This window comes from Monodelphis domestica, chromosome 4 (genome assembly GCF_027887165.1).
Source record: "Monodelphis domestica isolate mMonDom1 chromosome 4, mMonDom1.pri, whole genome shotgun sequence".
Classification (NCBI taxonomy): domain Eukaryota; kingdom Metazoa; phylum Chordata; class Mammalia; order Didelphimorphia; family Didelphidae; genus Monodelphis; species Monodelphis domestica.
In genome coordinates this window covers 444051705-444066959 of record NC_077230.1, presented here as the reverse complement: position 1 = coordinate 444066959, position 15255 = coordinate 444051705, and the positions used below count along the sequence as shown (strand labels likewise).

The window sequence follows — 15255 nt, the reverse complement described above, 5'->3', positions numbered from 1 at the left end:
TGCCCTTAACTTTTGTTTTCATCTCATTCTCTGTTATATATATATTTCCTACTGACTGAATAATTCTACTATAAGATAGCATAGTAGATGGATGGTCAGGAAAGAAAATTCCCTCCCTTCCCTCCCTTCCCCATTCTGCTTTCTAGTAGAGATGCAGGAGTCATCTTCCCTCCTTCAAATGTCTTTAATCACTTGACTGGTGCTCAGAGCTAGAAGAGTTCTTTTTTCTTGTTTAAATTCCCTACCTCGGTTTTAGTATCAGTTCTCAGATAGAAGAGCAGCAAGGGCTAGGCAATTGGCGTTAAGTGACTTGCCCAGGGGCACACAGCTAGGTAGGCTCTGTGGCCAGATTTGAGGGAGGCACTTTGCTGCCTCTATGGAGCTAGTTGTTTGACATTCAAAAGGTCTTAGCCCTAGAGACAAGGCTCAGCTTCTGGAGAGGAACCTGTTCATCCCTACGGTCTTAGATAGATGTTTTTCTCTGAATTCTTAGACTGCCTTTCCAGAAGCATCTAGCTTCCAGGGTCCAAGCTCTTTTCAAACAATCTCTAGACAGCTATATAAAGCCTAAAAGCATTTAAGCTATTTTTTTGGTTAGAGTTCTAGCATGTCTATTGTCCCAGAAGATTCTTTGACAGGGTTAGGAATTTCTTAGGACTCCCACTTAACCCCTGCTAGGAACACTGTGCTGACCTCCCTTTTCTGTGGCGAAGGGGAGATGACGGAGATCCTACAGTAATTGTTGGGTGTCTCAGGCCCCAAGGATCTTCCTCAATCCCCTAAAATCCTTTAGTCCCATGTGCATGTGTATGTGGCCGTCAACAAGCCTCCCAGGCCTTGACTTACCCCTACGCCTGGGAGCTATGCCTTATTGAATCTCGTTGCCTGTCATGTCTCCCCATTTCAGATAAACTGTTAAAAGCTAGTGAGGCTGCCAGCTCCTGTAAATCCCACCGGGCCCCCAAGATAGCGCCGAAGGAAAGGAAGTCTCTGTGTTCGTGGGGCAAGACGACCCTCCAAAGAGAAGAGAAAAGGTGAAGGATGGGCTACAAGCAGGTTAGCCTGGACGCCTTAAAAAAGTGGAAACCCCAGGAAGAAGTTACCAAAGGGAGAGTGGGGCTGGGGCCTCGCAGAGGAATAAGGAGGAGAAGACCCCCGGTATGGTTCCAAAGTCTAGAGGAAGTCGGGACAGGCTTGGAAAAGGAATGGCTGTTTTCCCTCTTTGGATTCCCCAGTCTCTGTGGCTGCTGGTCAAGGATGCTGAGAAAGGATACTTATAGCTCTTCCCCAGGACCTCCCCGTAAACCTCGGGCACATATTGCTGGAAGTCTGCTACTGGCCAACCCCAGGATCTTGAAGGACAACTGGAAGTAGGTTCAAGAGATTGCTGGGAATGGCTCCTTTCTTTACTCTCCAGTACCCGGCACAATGGCTGGTTAGATGTTTATGGACTGCCTAACTTTACATTTTGTAATATGTGTAAAAACTATGGTCAGTGAGGGGGTACCATAGAGAGAGAGTCGGGCCTGAAGTCAGGAAGACTCAACTTCCTCAGTTCAAATCCAGACTTGGACACTTATTAGCTGCTTGACCCTGGGCAACTCCCTTCCCCCCTTTTCCCTCAGTTTCCCCATCTATAAAATGAACTTGAGAAGGGAATGGCAAACCACTTCAGCAAACCTGCCAAGAAAACCCTTCCCCCTTTTTGCCTCAGTTTCCCCATCTTTAAAATGACCTGGAGAAAGGAATGGCAAACCACTTCAGCAAACCTGCCAAGAAAACCCTCCCCCTTTTGCCTCAGTTTCCCCATCTAAAAATGACCTGGAGAAGGGTATGGCAAACCACTTCAGCAAACCTGCCAAGAAAACCCTTCCCCCCTTTTGCCTCAGTTTCCCCATCTTTAAAATGACCTGGAGAAGGGAATGGCAAACCACTTCAGCAAACCTGCCAAGAAAACCCCAAATGAGGTCATGAAGAGACTGAACAGCAACAACATCATGATAAACTGTGTGACTGCTGCTTGCCAAGTTTCTAAATACATGGATTCAGGAGAAACCAGATGGGATTGCGGCTCAACAGGTAGCAAATTGTATATTTTACTATGTTGAATTTCATCCTCTAAATTTCAATCCTGGTCAACGAGTGCCAATGCAAAGCCTGGGCCTTTGTAGCGCTGGTTCAGAGCTGTGTGCCCTTAGGACTCCAGAAGGAAACTTCAGCCTCCTAGGAAGGCCAGCCTGGCATGTGCCAGAAAGAAACTGACCATACCACTGGGCTGATCAAGTTGGTATTGTGTCACCTCTATGGATAATTAATATGGTAGCATGCTGTCTTCTTTTAGGCTTAAGACAAGCAGCACTCAACAGCCCCATAAGAAGCATCCTGCTAGGTCCTAATAAGACTGGCCTCCGGTTCAGATGCGAACATGACACTCTCCTGATCCCCCTAAGTGACAAAGTTTTCTTCCTCCTCAAATATTCCTGGTATGCTTCTGTCTGTCCTTTGCCCCTTTCACTGCTCGCCCCATATTTACTTCAATGATAATTTGTTGTTATAATACATTCATTTTAACGTGTTAATAAAGAGGGGGTGGCAATATAGTAAATCTGGGGGCCCTAAACGTTCACTTGGTTGACCCCTTTTCAGCATAAAAGAGTTTCTTTTAGATGAAAAGTTCCAAGTTCAATGTAGTCATTCGAAACCCAAAGTTAAGAAACACCCTACACCTAAGCAGAGATACAGCTCTCGGACTAGCTTTATATTTCTCTCCAACTCCAGTTACACATTGGCCTCTTCATGGTGGAGGCAAAATTCAGTTGACGGGAAACATTTGGGTCATACAATAACAGATTCTAAATTCATGTCTAAGGGTAGACAAGTGTCGGGAGGGAAGACTGAGGAAAGAAACAAACTCTTCTTGGTGGGTTCTTCCCTCAGTCTGAGACCCCCATTCCAAGATGGCGCTAGAGCTGATAACTCTTGTTGCTATGTCTTTGTCTCTCAGGAGTGTGCTAGAATATCATGTTGGCTCCAGGCTCTCGAATCCAGACCCTCTTCAGAATTGGGTTCTGAGATAGCTTCTTCCTTCCTTCCTTCCTTCCTATGCAGTCTGTCAGTCTTTGTCCTTTGGACTTGAAGAGGACCAAAATGACATCCTGACATTAAGGTCAGTGTATAGTAGAGGCTTTACCACAAGGAGTCGTATGAGCGCTTGGGATGGGGATGTTTCCAGTGCAGATCCCATGTTTCCTTTCTACTTTGCTCATAGAGCCCAGTGCCTTCTTCAATGCAAGCATGCCATGCTGGATGGCCTTGTGACAGCATCTCCCACATCTCACAGGTGATACCAAAGTTCTTCAGAGAGGCCTTGAGTGTCCTTGTTCTGCTGCTTCTGACCTCCAGGTGAATACTATAAAAATGGAGATTTTGAACCTCAGACTTCAATCCCCAGAAGTCCTTGGTACTTCCCAGAATTCCCTATAATCTCACTTGAGTCTCCAACTGGACAAGATCACAAATTATTATTTAAAGGGCTATCTGCCTCTCAAGTACTCTCTTCCTCTACTCAGAGATTGCAACAAGATGTAAGTGAATTGTGAATGAGCTAATCAGCCCTAGGCACATGCTTTTCTTATTTTGTATTTTCTTATTTCCTTGATTTCTAATAATCTTAATAAACCTCATAAAAATATAATACTTTTAGTAGAGAAACTAATTTAAATGTTACAATTAATGGCAACCACGAAGGGATGAGAACGTCTCAAATTTCTCTCCCACGGAGCTTCCCAAACACTGAGCCAGCTCTGGCAGTGTGCCACGCATCAACCTCCTCACCTTTGTGGACATCCCTGGAAAGCATACTGCCAAGAGAAGCGAATGTTCCACATTGAAGCAAATGCTCCACATCATTTCTCCATTTGCTCAAACCAGCAGTTCCACATATGGATGGCACAGTGCCCAGCTCGTGGAAAACCTCTTTTTCTCTTGGTGTTAATTGTCAGGAAGCCAAAATGAGCAGAAGCAGCAGAGAATCCATCTGAACTCTAGCTGCATCTCAGTCTCAGAGGCTACATGGAGTTCACAATCATGAGCAGAAAGTCATGCACCAACTCTCCCTCCACTTTAGTCTTGGCTTGAAACCTTTTCAGATTAAATCATTTCCTATCAGGGTAGTAGCTAACCATGTTGCCATTTTTGTCCTTGTTGAAGGCATATCACTGAAGGCTTCACGCTAAAAAGCATGGGAGCAAGCACATGGCCTTGCTTCACTCCATTGATGATGGGCACAGCACAAGACTATTGTCCATTATCCAGAACCCAGGTGAGAATGCTGTCACGGAACTGGTGTACAGTGAATCTGTTATGAATCTCTCTAGGCAACCACATTTTGCCACGATCTTCCACAAGCCCTCATGACTGACAATATCAAAGGCCTTGGTCAGATCATTGAAGGTTGTGTACAGGCCTCTCTTCTGCTCCTGGCATTTCTCCTGGAGCTGTTGGGCCATGAACACTATAGTGACCATTCCATAGCACTTTCTGAAGCCACACTGGCCCTCGGGTATGTGACCACTCTCTGGGTGAAGGATTAGCCTATTAAGGAAGAATCTGGCAAAAATCTTGCCACGAATGACTAAGAGAAAGACCTCCCTGTGACTGTCACAGAACAACCTATCTCCTTTGCCTTCATAAAGGTGGACGATGGAAGCCTCTTTGATCTCCTGTGGGATAACCTCCTCTTGCCATATAACCTAGAAGATTTCAGGCAACGTTTGTATTAGCAATGGACCCCCAGCCTTGTAAATCTCTCCTGGGCTGCAATCAGCACCAGACATTTTGCCTGATTGCATTCAATCTTTTTCAGTTGGACGCTGGGCTAGAGAGAGACTGACTTCATCCTGAGGTATATGGTCAATGGCTTCAGCATTGATTGACGACAATCTGTAGACAACACTATGAAAACGTTCAGTCCCTCTCTCCAGAGTCATGTCCTTATCATCTATGCAGGGAGGCTCCATCAGCACGAAGGAGTTGAGATGCACCAAAGGTCTCTGGCCCAGAAAGAACCTTCAGGAAATAATCATAGAAGCACTTTGGGTTGTTGCTATCAGTTTAAACTGAGTTAAGCCTTATCTTCTCAGAGATGGACAGACTACCCTGCTGGTAAGCCCCGTGGAGTTCTTGTTTTTCATTTAGTAGCTTCTGAATTTCCCCATCGTCTTCATCAAACCGTTCCTGATGTTTGTGAATAGTCCGGCCCACAGAAGTAAACATGGTGTTGGACACCTTCTCATTCCTTTTCTGTTCTACTACTGCCAACTACGTACTGGCTCACCTTTGCTTCCGACCTAGCCACAAACAGCACAGAGAAGCCCTCGAGTCTATGAACATTCAGTCTTCTTGTTGTCAGCTTGCCTTGAGGCCACTTCTTTTGTCGAACGTGAATGTTTAACTTGGAGAGAATGTTTATAATCGGTCTGGCACTCTGGACCACACACAGGCCTTCAACACTTTCGCATCATGTCTATCGCTTCTCCTTACACTAACATAGCCTTATTGCATTGGGGTAAATGGAAAATAGTATTGGCTAGGAGGTCATGAGACACACACGTCTTCGGCAGTAGGAGACTGTTGTTGATCTGTTCCCAACCCCGTTCCTGCCACGTCTGATGGTCTGGGCCTACTGGGTATTGCGAACTTGTCTTCTCCTGGCACACTCTTGAAGAGGGTCTCTAGGCCTCCGAAATTTTTTCTTTCGTGTCCTAAGGATTGAGCATATTCTCTGATGATGGTGGCCTGGCACTTGCCTGCAAGTGGAAATCACATTGTCATGAGTCTGTTGTGGAAGCCCTGCCAGCTTGTTGACTAAATTAGATTTGATTTCAAAACCTTGAAACATACACCAGCTTCATGGCACTCAGTAAGGTGGCCTTGTTTCACTCTGGCTTGCTCTTTCAATATGACATGTGCCAAGTTCTCTCTCAGTCTTTTGGTCTACTGGGTTTCACGTGGTTCATACGAGTGCACACATTCCACATGCCAATGGCCAGTAGACTCGTCTTCACAAGATTTTTTGTACTTTTTTTGTGATTAGACTAAAAGATAGGATTCCCATATGCTGCAGGAAGCGGACACGGGTCACGTAAAACACAGTTTTTCAGGCACCTTCTCTAGCTCCTTGCTCCCACCAAGAGTTGAGCAGTAGAGTCCTTAAGGGAAGCTATTCAGACATCCCCCAGGGGTGCTGAATCCCACTGCCGTTTCTGTCCAGAGAGAAGCTGACCCTGTGCTCTGGGCTGCCTATGGGCAAGGTTGTGACTAAAGTTCCCAGTGGATCCAAAATCTGCTGCTTTGACAGTTGCCTGTTGCCACAGGACTTCAAGGTAGGGGGAAATGATAACAGAATAAAATAGAGTTGGATAGTAGAATAATAAAATAACAAAATCAGGAAATAGAAACATGTAAAACAGTTTGAGTGGCGTTTCTTGTCCCGAGTTTCAGCTGGATTTAAGTGAGGCAGAGTGGCTTGAAGTCATTGGCTTCCAGGGTCATCATCTTGCCAGAGACAAAAGTCAAGAATACTGGTGATGGCTCAGGATGTAGTGACCAAGCTCTAAGCACACCACAATACCTGCTTCAGCTGCCTTCATGGACATTTGGAACAAACTGTTCTCATCCACCCATTCCTTTGGCGGTATTATTCACATACTTGGGGCAAACTCTTCCCTAACTCACCAACAGGCAAGAGGACATGGTTTATTTAGCTCACCTGCAGAGATAGTTTACTGGGGCATGGCAGCTGCACATGCTACAGCTTCTTGGAACCACAGATGAGAGTTAGGCAATAGGTGGACACCAAAGGTGGATGAAGAGGCCCTTTTTATATATGCATACAATGTATACTTATTGAAACATATGTATTGTATATGCCCAGGGCCATGTTGGCGAACCTATGGCACGTGTGCTAGAGGGAGCTGCTCCCCTCTTCCTTTCCACATCTACCTGAGGACATTTCTCACTTCACCAGCAACCCAATGGGAGCTCTTCCTCCCTCCCCTGCCTGGGGTAAGGTGGGAGGGCTCACATGTGGTGTGAGGGTTGTGGTTTGGGCACTCAGTCTCTAAAAGGCTCACCATCATTGGCCTAGGGTATTTATTACCCAGTTCCTCTCATAATGACTTTGATTGATTTGAAAAGGTTTAAAGACCCTGTTCAAACTCAGTACTGATTGTTTAACTCATCCAAAAAGTATTCTTGCCTAGTTAACAGATCAGGCTAAATTGGGATTGATTCCAATCCCTAGGCCTAAATAGACTTACATGCAGGTTGTGTGTGCCCGGTAGACAGTAAGGTCCTCAAGAGGAGGCAGCTTGCTCTTTGACACCACATTCCCCATAAGGAGCAAAGGATCTTGAGTACAGGAGACATTTATTGAATTGAATTAGATGATTTATTATTCTCCCCCACACATACACCATGAAGTCCCGGGGCTTGCCCATTATTGGTTTCTAGCAACCAAAGGTCAGAAAGATCCATTCAGTCTCTTCAGTAGGGAATTAATGAATAAACCCATAATTATGTTCGAGGATGGAAGCCTGGAAAGGTCTATTCTGAATTCTAGGGAGAAGCTTTGGCTGGGCAAACCGCTTCTCCTCTCTGTACAAGGACTTAATAATACTAAAGTCTTTTGGGCTCTAGTATTGTAAGATTCTCCTCCCCATCAATTGAAGCGAGAGATTGGACCTTTTGAGGGTTCTAGGAACAGGGTTCGAAGAAGTCCACTCCAAATTCTAGGAAGAAGTATTGGCCTCGTCCCTTTTCCCTCTTCTGAAAAATGAAGATTTTGTACTCGGTTTCTAAGGGCCTTTCCAACTTTTAAAGCGACTTCTCTTGTGAACGCTCAGGAATCTTCCCCTGAACTTATCCCATAAATCCATCAGGTTGGTTCCTTAGGGAGTTTCAGAAAGGAGGTCAGCAAAGTCCTTTATGAATTAGAGATGGAAGGAGATGTCTTACCCATGGATTCAATGAGTTGGAGCACTGAACTGTCCTGAGAAAATCACTTGGGAACTTCCATTCTGGCTTGCAGAGGTTCCTAGATTCCATGAGATGACCTCCGAAGGTTCTAGTTTAAGTCCTGGGAGAGTCCACTGTGGTTCTAGGAAGGGAGACAGAGCTAGATCCATAGATTCTAGAGTCCTCCCACCCCCAGGGAACTGTCTCTAGGTGGTTGGGCCCTTTGTGAGGAAGGATGCGGGGTACTGGGGTCAGGGGTCAGAGTGGGTGGTGGGTCTCGGTGGACCCCCCACCCCCCTCCCCGGCACCTGGGCCGGGCCCCGCCCCCACCACTCACACCATGGCGAGTGTGGTGGTTAAGACGATCTGGCAATCCAAGGAGATCCATGAAGCCGGAGACCCCCCGGCAGGGGCTGAGAACCGGACCCCATTGGGGCCTGAGGTCCCTGGGGCTGGATCTGGCCCAGGAAAGGGGATCGCCAAGAAAAAGAAGGCTGTGTCTTTCCATGGGTGGGTGGGGACCTGGGACTTGCAGGCTAAAGGGGAAGAAGAGGAAACTGAGGTTCCTAGGGGTGGTTGGGGAGATACTTTCTCCAGGGAAGAGCCCTGGGGTGGGAGAGAACGAGCTCAGGTTCCCAAGGGTGCCAGGGAAACTGGCTAAACTGCCTCATTAGCATGGAGTCCTAAGACAAGTTTCTGGGTTAGGGGAGAGGGGAAAGGAAGAAGCCAGGGCTCCCTAGGTGTTAGGGGAGCTGACGAGCTGCCTCCTCCAGGGTGGAGCCCCGGATGTCCCATGAGCCCATGCAGTGGTGCCTGAATCTGAAGCGCTCCTCAGCCTGTACCAACGTCTCCCTCCTCAACCTGGCAGCTGTGGAGCTTCCTGACTCCGCCAGGATTGAAACCACCACCGATGAGTTGCCAGTCTTGCCTGCCTCTGGGACTTCCTCAACCCCAGCCCTGAACCTGCCGGCCTCAGCCCCATCCTGGGCCCCTGATGACCCTGACATCGCCGACCTGCTGGTAAGGCCTAATCCCCGAGGGGCCCCCTCGCTTTGACCTTTGGTTCTAGGTACAAGTCCCTGCGGTCCTGGCTCAGAACGAATGGTCTCATTCTCAGGCCGTAATTGGAGGCCTGATTCTCACGTAGACCCAAGACTCCAGGCTGAGGGTCTAGTAAGGGGTACAAAGGCTCACACCTGGCCTCCTGAGGCTTCAGGGCCCACAGCCTGTATTTGGGGTCTTCGATACAGGTTGGGGTTCTGGACTGGGTTCCTGTCAATGGCCCCCAGCTTCCTGCCAGAGAGGGCAATGTTGGGGAATGGGGGCTCCCTTGAGGAGATTTCGAGGCTGTAGAATACGCCTTTGGGGTCAGGCTTCTGGAAATGGGTTTAAAACCCACTTTAAGGCTTCCGCACACCCTCACTTCCTGGCCTAGAGTCAGAAGGGCAAAATAGGAGTTGGCTCTCCCTCTCCTTGATTATTGTCTAGAGGGGGAAACCGAGGAGCACTCAGAAGGGGAGAGTGGCCGAGGGACTGCAGAATAGACGTAAGCAAGTCTTTGGGTCTTTGAGTTCTGGGTTAAGCAGGACAGCAGAGTCAAACTGATCGGACCTTTGGGTTCTGGGGTCCAGCCTGGCTTCTGACCTCTGGGTTCCGACTTCTGGGCTCCGGGACCCCACGATCTGGGCTCTGGGCTTTAAGTGCCAAATTTCAAGTTCCCATCTTGAACCTCAGGGAAGCAACCAACTAAGCAATCACCGCGGAATTGTTAAGTACCTACTATGTGCCAAGTGCAAGGGACTTAAAGACAAAAGGGAAGAGAAAGGGAGATGAGCATTTACAGAACACCTACCTTTATGCCAAACACCACGATTTACGAATATCTCATTTCATCCTCACAACAACACTGGCAGGTGTAAGTGCCGTTAAAATCCTCTTTTTTACAGTTGAGGAAACTGAGGCAGATAGAGGTCAAAGTGACTCGTCCATGGTCACCAGCTAATAAGCGTGTGAGGCTGGATTTGAACTCAGATCTTCATGACTCCAGGGCAGCTAGGTGGTATAGTGGATAGAGTACCAGACCTGGAGTGCCAGCCTGACCTCAGATACCTACTAGCTGTGTGGCCCTGGACAAATCACTTCACCCTGTTGGCCTCAGTTTCCTCATCTGTCAAACGAGCTGAAGAAGGAAATGGCAAACCACGCCAGTGTCTTTACCAAGAAAACCCCCGACGGGGTCACAGAGAGTCAGACACAACAGAACTTCCTGGCTGCAGGCTCAGGCTCTATGTGCTGAGCCACTAGCTGTGGAAAGGTACTTGGGAAAACACGACGTCCAAATGCAGCAGGGAGACGAGGAAAGGCCTAAGTGGGAAGGCAGAGCCTGGCCTCAGTCTGGATGGAGACCAGGCGTTCTCAGAGGTGGGTCATCGGTCCGAGGGCTGAAGGGATGGAGTGGATCAGGACAGCCAGTGGTCAGTTGTGGGAACTGAGTGACTCCATCTTGTGACTCAGTTCTGGCCCCCGTTCGGTTCCTTTTCCATTCAATCATGGGCCTCGTCCCAATTCTGTCCTGTGACAAAAGTGGATTCAGTTGGGAGAATCGGGAGAAAACCTTGTTGCCTTGTCAGAACCGGGAGACTGGCCCACCTCTGGAGAGATTCGGAACCGAGGACCGAGGTTACGGTGCCCAGAAAGCCCCTCTGATGCTAAGACTGATGCAAGGGGGTGTCTCCTCATGGCACACCTCAGGGACCCCGTTAGTCTCACTCTGGAAACTGGCCCCAGACGGATCAGTCGGTCGCTGCTTCCATGTCCCTTTCATGGTTTACAGTCGGGGAGCAGCAGGACGCCTCTTTTCCCGAATTCCGAGAACTGCACCTGTTGACTCTCGCCCTCTCCAGTCTTCTCTCCAATTAGAAATCAAATGGCCCGACTTGCACGGTTTCCTTTTAATTATCTGGTCTCATTCATGGAAGTCTGTCTCCTCCGGTGGTCCAGGTCCAGCTCTAAACGGAGGAAGGGCCCGGGCCCGATTTGTTAGGCAATTGGTGCACCGCTTCATAAGCTGACATGCTCAGAAGATCAAAGCTTTTCCCCCTTGGTCATTTCATCTAGTTTTTAACCCTCACCTTCCTCTTAGAATCAATACTGTGTACTGGGTCCAAGACAGAAGAGTGGTAAGGGCTAGGCAATGGGGGTCAAGTGACTTGCCCAGGGCCACACAGCCAGGACGTGAGGGAAGCCAGATTTGAACCCAGGACCTCGGAGGCCTGGTTCTCAGTCCATTGCCACCCCGTGGCCCTCATCTTTTATGTGTTACAGAGTTGGGGCAAAGTCTGTGGAAAGGCATGTAGGAAAAGCCCTAAGGCCAATTTGGCTGGACCACTGTGCCAAGGGCAACTATGTGGTACAGCGGATAGAGCCCTGGATTCATCTTCCAGAGTTCAAATCTGGCCTCAGACACACTTACTAACACTGGGCCAGTCGTTTCACCCTGTTTGCCTCAGTTTCCTCATCTGTCAAGTGGCCAGTATCTTGGCCAAGGAGACCCCACATGGGCCGGGGTCGTGACTAATGGCTGAGTGGCTGAAGGAGGATGGGTAGCGTTCTCCCGGATGGCCCCACACAAGCACTCGGCGGGCAGGGAGGGAGGGACCGTGACGTTAGGGTCCGAATGCGGCAGGCTGAGAGCGGGCTGCAGCGCCTCCGCCGCCTGTGCTGAGTGGGTGGTCTGCCCGCGGTGGGGGAGTCACAAGAGACTGAGGCAGTTAACTGCAGCTGGCTGGATCCCAGGGATTAGGATGCGGCGGCCCAGGAGCGAACCCATTGGCCTGAGTGCTGCCCCTCCCCTGTGGGGTGCTGGAGAGGGGGCTGGCCCGGCGCCAGGGCAGCCAAGCCCGGGGTACTGTTCCCCTAAGCCCCTCCGTGTCCCACAGAACGGGGTGAACAGCGGCTTGCTGAGGGCCAAGGACTCCATCACCAGCCTCAAAGAGAAGACCACCAGGGTCAACCAGCACGTCCAGTCTCTTCAGGTCCCACTAGCTGCTGCCTGGAACAACCGCCCCTTCCTCGACCCCACCCCCACCCACGGCCCACCTGCGAATCCCGGGAGGGCGGGGGCGGGACCCCGACCCCAGGGAATCCCAGTCCTCTCAGGGTCTCGAGTCCCCCCCGCCTCCCGCCGGCCCCCAACTCTTCCCCCCCTGTGGGCCTCTCCTCCCCGCAGAGTGAGTGCTCGGTGCTGAGCGAGAACCTGGAACGCCGGAGACAGGAGGCCGAGGAGCTCGAGGGCTATTGCTGCCAGCTGAAGGTGAGCGGGGCTTCGCGGAGGTGCCGGTGGGCGGGGCCACGGGGCCGGAGGGGCGGGGCTAGGGGCGGGGCGTGGCACCCAAGGTGGGAGAGGGGGGCCAGATCGGGTAGGCCAGTAGGAAGGACTGGCCTGAGGGCGGCTTCTGGGGAGGGCCGGGCTGTGGTGACTTGAGGAAAAGGCCAGGCTCGGGGCTAGCTGGGGCCAGGTCCGAGGGGAGCCCCTGCAGCCCCGGGGAGGGCTTCCTCCCCTAGCCCCCAGCCCCAGCCCCAGCTGTCCGGTCCCAGGAGAATTGCCGGAAGGTGACCCGCTCAGTGGAAGACGCTGAGATAAAGACAAACGTCCTGAAGCAGAACTCGGCCCTGCTGGAGGTGAGGGACGCCTGGGTCCCGGGGCGGGCGCTGGGCCAGCCAGAGAGCCCAGAGCCTCCGAGGCTGGTGGGCGGGAAGTCAGACCGGCAGAAGCACCGCCCAGCGAGCCGGCCTGGGTCATCCCGCCCATCTCCCAGAGGCAGCAAGCGGGATCGGGGTCAGGCTCCCAGCAGGACTTCCCTCTCCTCGCCTCCCCAGGAGAAACTCCGCTTCCTCCAGCAGCAGCTGCAAGATGAGCCCCCCCGGCGGCAGGAGAGCGACCTGCCCGAGCTGGAGCAGCAGCTGGAGGCCGGACTGTCCCGCCACTCGCTGGTGTCTTCCTGCCCCACCCCGCCCCCTGAAGAGACCATCCGGCCCCCGAGTGAGCCCGATCCCCAGGCCGATCCCCCGACCGAGCCGCAGCCCGAGCCCCAGCCGGAGCCCGAGCTAGAACCCGAGCCCGCTCCAGTCTCCAGCCCTACTCCCACGCCCCACACGGGCAGCCCCACGGAGCTCTCAGGGCCCCGGCTCCTAGTCAACCCCGGGGACGGGCCCGAGGGGCAGGGCCAGAGCGAGGGCCTAGGCCTGGCCCAAGTTCAAAGTCAGAGCCGCACCGGGGAGAGCGGAGAGCTGGAGCTGCAGAAGGTCACCGCCGGCCTGGAGGAGCTCAGGTGAACCCAGGGTGCCGGCCAGGCCAACAGGGAACGAGGGGGGGGGGGGGAAGCCGGCGCACGGAGAGGAAGGGCCGGTCTGGGAGCTGAGGGGGTGCCGAGAAGTTTAGGATGAAGAGGGCTGGGCTGCCCGGGGAGCACATCTTCCTAGAGCAGGGTGGGAGGGGCTGGTGGGCGGATCCGCGCCGGAGATCCTGAGACGAGGACAGGACGGGCTCTGGTCCCTTGCTTCTGAGGCGGCCAGACCCCTGAGCGCCATTCACTGGCTTCCCTGGGCAGGAGAGAGGTGTCCTCGCTGACGGCTCGCTGGTACCAGGAGGAGGGCGCCGTGCAAGAGGCTCTGAGACTGCTCGGGGGCCTCGGAGGGCGGCTGGACGGCTTCCTGGGCCAATGGGAGCGGGCCCAGAGGGAGCAGGCCCAGACCGCGAGGGGCCTCCAGGAGCTGCGGGGCCGGGCCGATGAGCTCTGCACCATGTGAGCACCCGCCCCGTCCCACTCCTCAGGCTCGGGGCCCCGCCCCTATTCCTGGGGGCAGGCGGAGAGCGCCGTCCCCTCTGGCCGCCAGGGGGAGCCCTTGGAAGCCGAGCACGGTCAGGACCTCGGGAGGGGGGGCCGGGCCGGGGTACGGGGGGGGGGGGGGGGGGGGGGGGACCGGGCCGGGGTACTAGCGGGGGCGCCTGCTGAGCACCTCCACTCCTGCCCTGGCCCAGGGTGGAGCGGTCTGCTGTGTCCGTGGCTTCTCTGCGCGGGGAGCTGGAGGGCCTGGGGCCTGTGAAGCCGGTCCTGGAGGAGCTGGGGCGGCAGCTGAGCAGCGCCCGCCGAGGCTCCGAGCTCTCCATGTCCTTGGACAGGCCGGGCTCCTGCACTCGCTGCGGCAGGTAAGGGCCGGGCTGGTAGCTCCCTGGGCTGGCCGGGGAGGGTGGTGGTCCCGAGGGGGCGGGGCCTGCTCCAGCCCGCGCCTGAACCCACCGCCCCCAGCCAGGGGCAGCAGTTGTCGTCCGAGACCCTGCAGCAGCTCCTGGAGCGGGCCCTGACACCCTTGGTGGACGAGGTGAAGCAGCGCGGCCTGGCCCCCGCCTGCCCCAGCTGCCAGCGGCTGCACAAGAAGATCCTGGTAGGCCGGGGAGCAGCGGGCGGCCCCAGCGGGGCTCGGGGAGAGGCCCGGCGGAGGCCCCCGGGACACTGGGCGCTGCCTTCTGTCCCTGCAGGAGTTAGAACGCCAGGCGCTGGCCAAGCACGTGAGGGCCGAGGCGCTGAGCTCCACTCTGCGGCTGGCCCAAGACGAGGCCCTCAGGGCCAAGAACCTGCTCCTCACAGACAAGATGAAGCCTGAGTGAGGGTCCTGACCCCTGACCGCACCTCCCGATGACCTCAAGTGTGACTCTGCCCTCATCTGCCCCCAGTGGGTCCCCTCGCCTGCCCGCCCCGACAGCCTCCTGACCTCACGACTCCAGCCCCTGCCCCTGACACGACCTCCGACCCCACCCCCCTGCCTCTGCCCCAGCCAAGCCCGCTTCCTCCTCCTCCTCCCAGGGAGAAGGTCGCTGCTTTGGACTACCTGCACCTGAAGATGTGCTCCCTACATGACCAGCTCAGCAGCCTCCCCCTGGAGGGATCAGCCACAGGCCTAGGGGGAGGGAGTAGTGGAGGAGCCCCTCCAAAGCGTGGGGGCCCTGCACCTGAGCAATAAAACCTCAACCCCAGCCCTACCTCCTATCTCATCTCTGCCACCTGGGAACCTACTGCAAAGGCCCTTCTTGGCTCCATCTACACTGTCCACTGCCCCGGCCGACCTAGGGGGAGACTCCTCCAAGGGCCTTCCACTCTACTGGAGCAGTGGCCAAAAGATTGGGGCTGCCCATGAGCCAAGACCTGGCTAAGGGCAGAGCTGGAGAAGGAATTTATTCTG

At 53.4% G+C, this 15255-nt stretch overlaps 1 protein-coding gene across 7 annotated transcripts; it reads left to right on the top strand.

Annotated features, from left to right (window-relative positions):
* Positions 1 to 8259: 8259 nt before the first annotated feature.
* Positions 8260 to 15055, top strand: TSKS (testis specific serine kinase substrate). Of its 7 annotated transcripts, none has more exons than XR_008911707.1 (11): positions 8260 to 8526; positions 8790 to 9036; positions 11955 to 12050; positions 12245 to 12328; positions 12613 to 12696; positions 12895 to 13346; positions 13626 to 13820; positions 14057 to 14224; positions 14325 to 14460; positions 14555 to 14748; positions 14880 to 15055. XR_008911707.1 is itself a non-coding variant. In XM_007492648.3 (11 exons), exons 1-11 carry the CDS (start codon positions 8357 to 8359, stop codon positions 15034 to 15036), a joined length of 1914 nt encoding a protein of 637 aa, XP_007492710.3. In that variant the 5' UTR covers positions 8260 to 8356; the 3' UTR covers positions 15037 to 15055. The 7 variants fall into 7 exon arrangements, 6 of the variants coding, with proteins under 6 accessions (XP_007492710.3, XP_056652777.1, XP_056652776.1 ...); XM_007492648.3 differs by having other exon boundaries at positions 14555 to 14679; XM_056796799.1 differs by lacking the exon at positions 11955 to 12050 and having other exon boundaries at positions 14555 to 14679.
* Positions 15056 to 15255: the final 200 nt, after the last annotated feature.

What these genes read in the sequence shown, in the direction of transcription:
- TSKS (XM_007492648.3), top strand. Translation starts at nt 8,357, where the DNA reads ATGGCGAGTGTGGTGGTTAAGACGATCTGGCAATCCAAGGAGATCCAT. An exon ending in AAGGCTGTGTCTTTCCATGG is followed by an intron (nt 8,527 to 8,789) that starts GTGGGTGGGGAC and finishes TGCCTCCTCCAG; the next exon opens with GGTGGAGCCCCGGATGTCCC. An exon ending in GCCGATGAGCTCTGCACCAT is followed by an intron (nt 13,821 to 14,056) that starts GTGAGCACCCGC and finishes GCCCTGGCCCAG; the next exon opens with GGTGGAGCGGTCTGCTGTGT.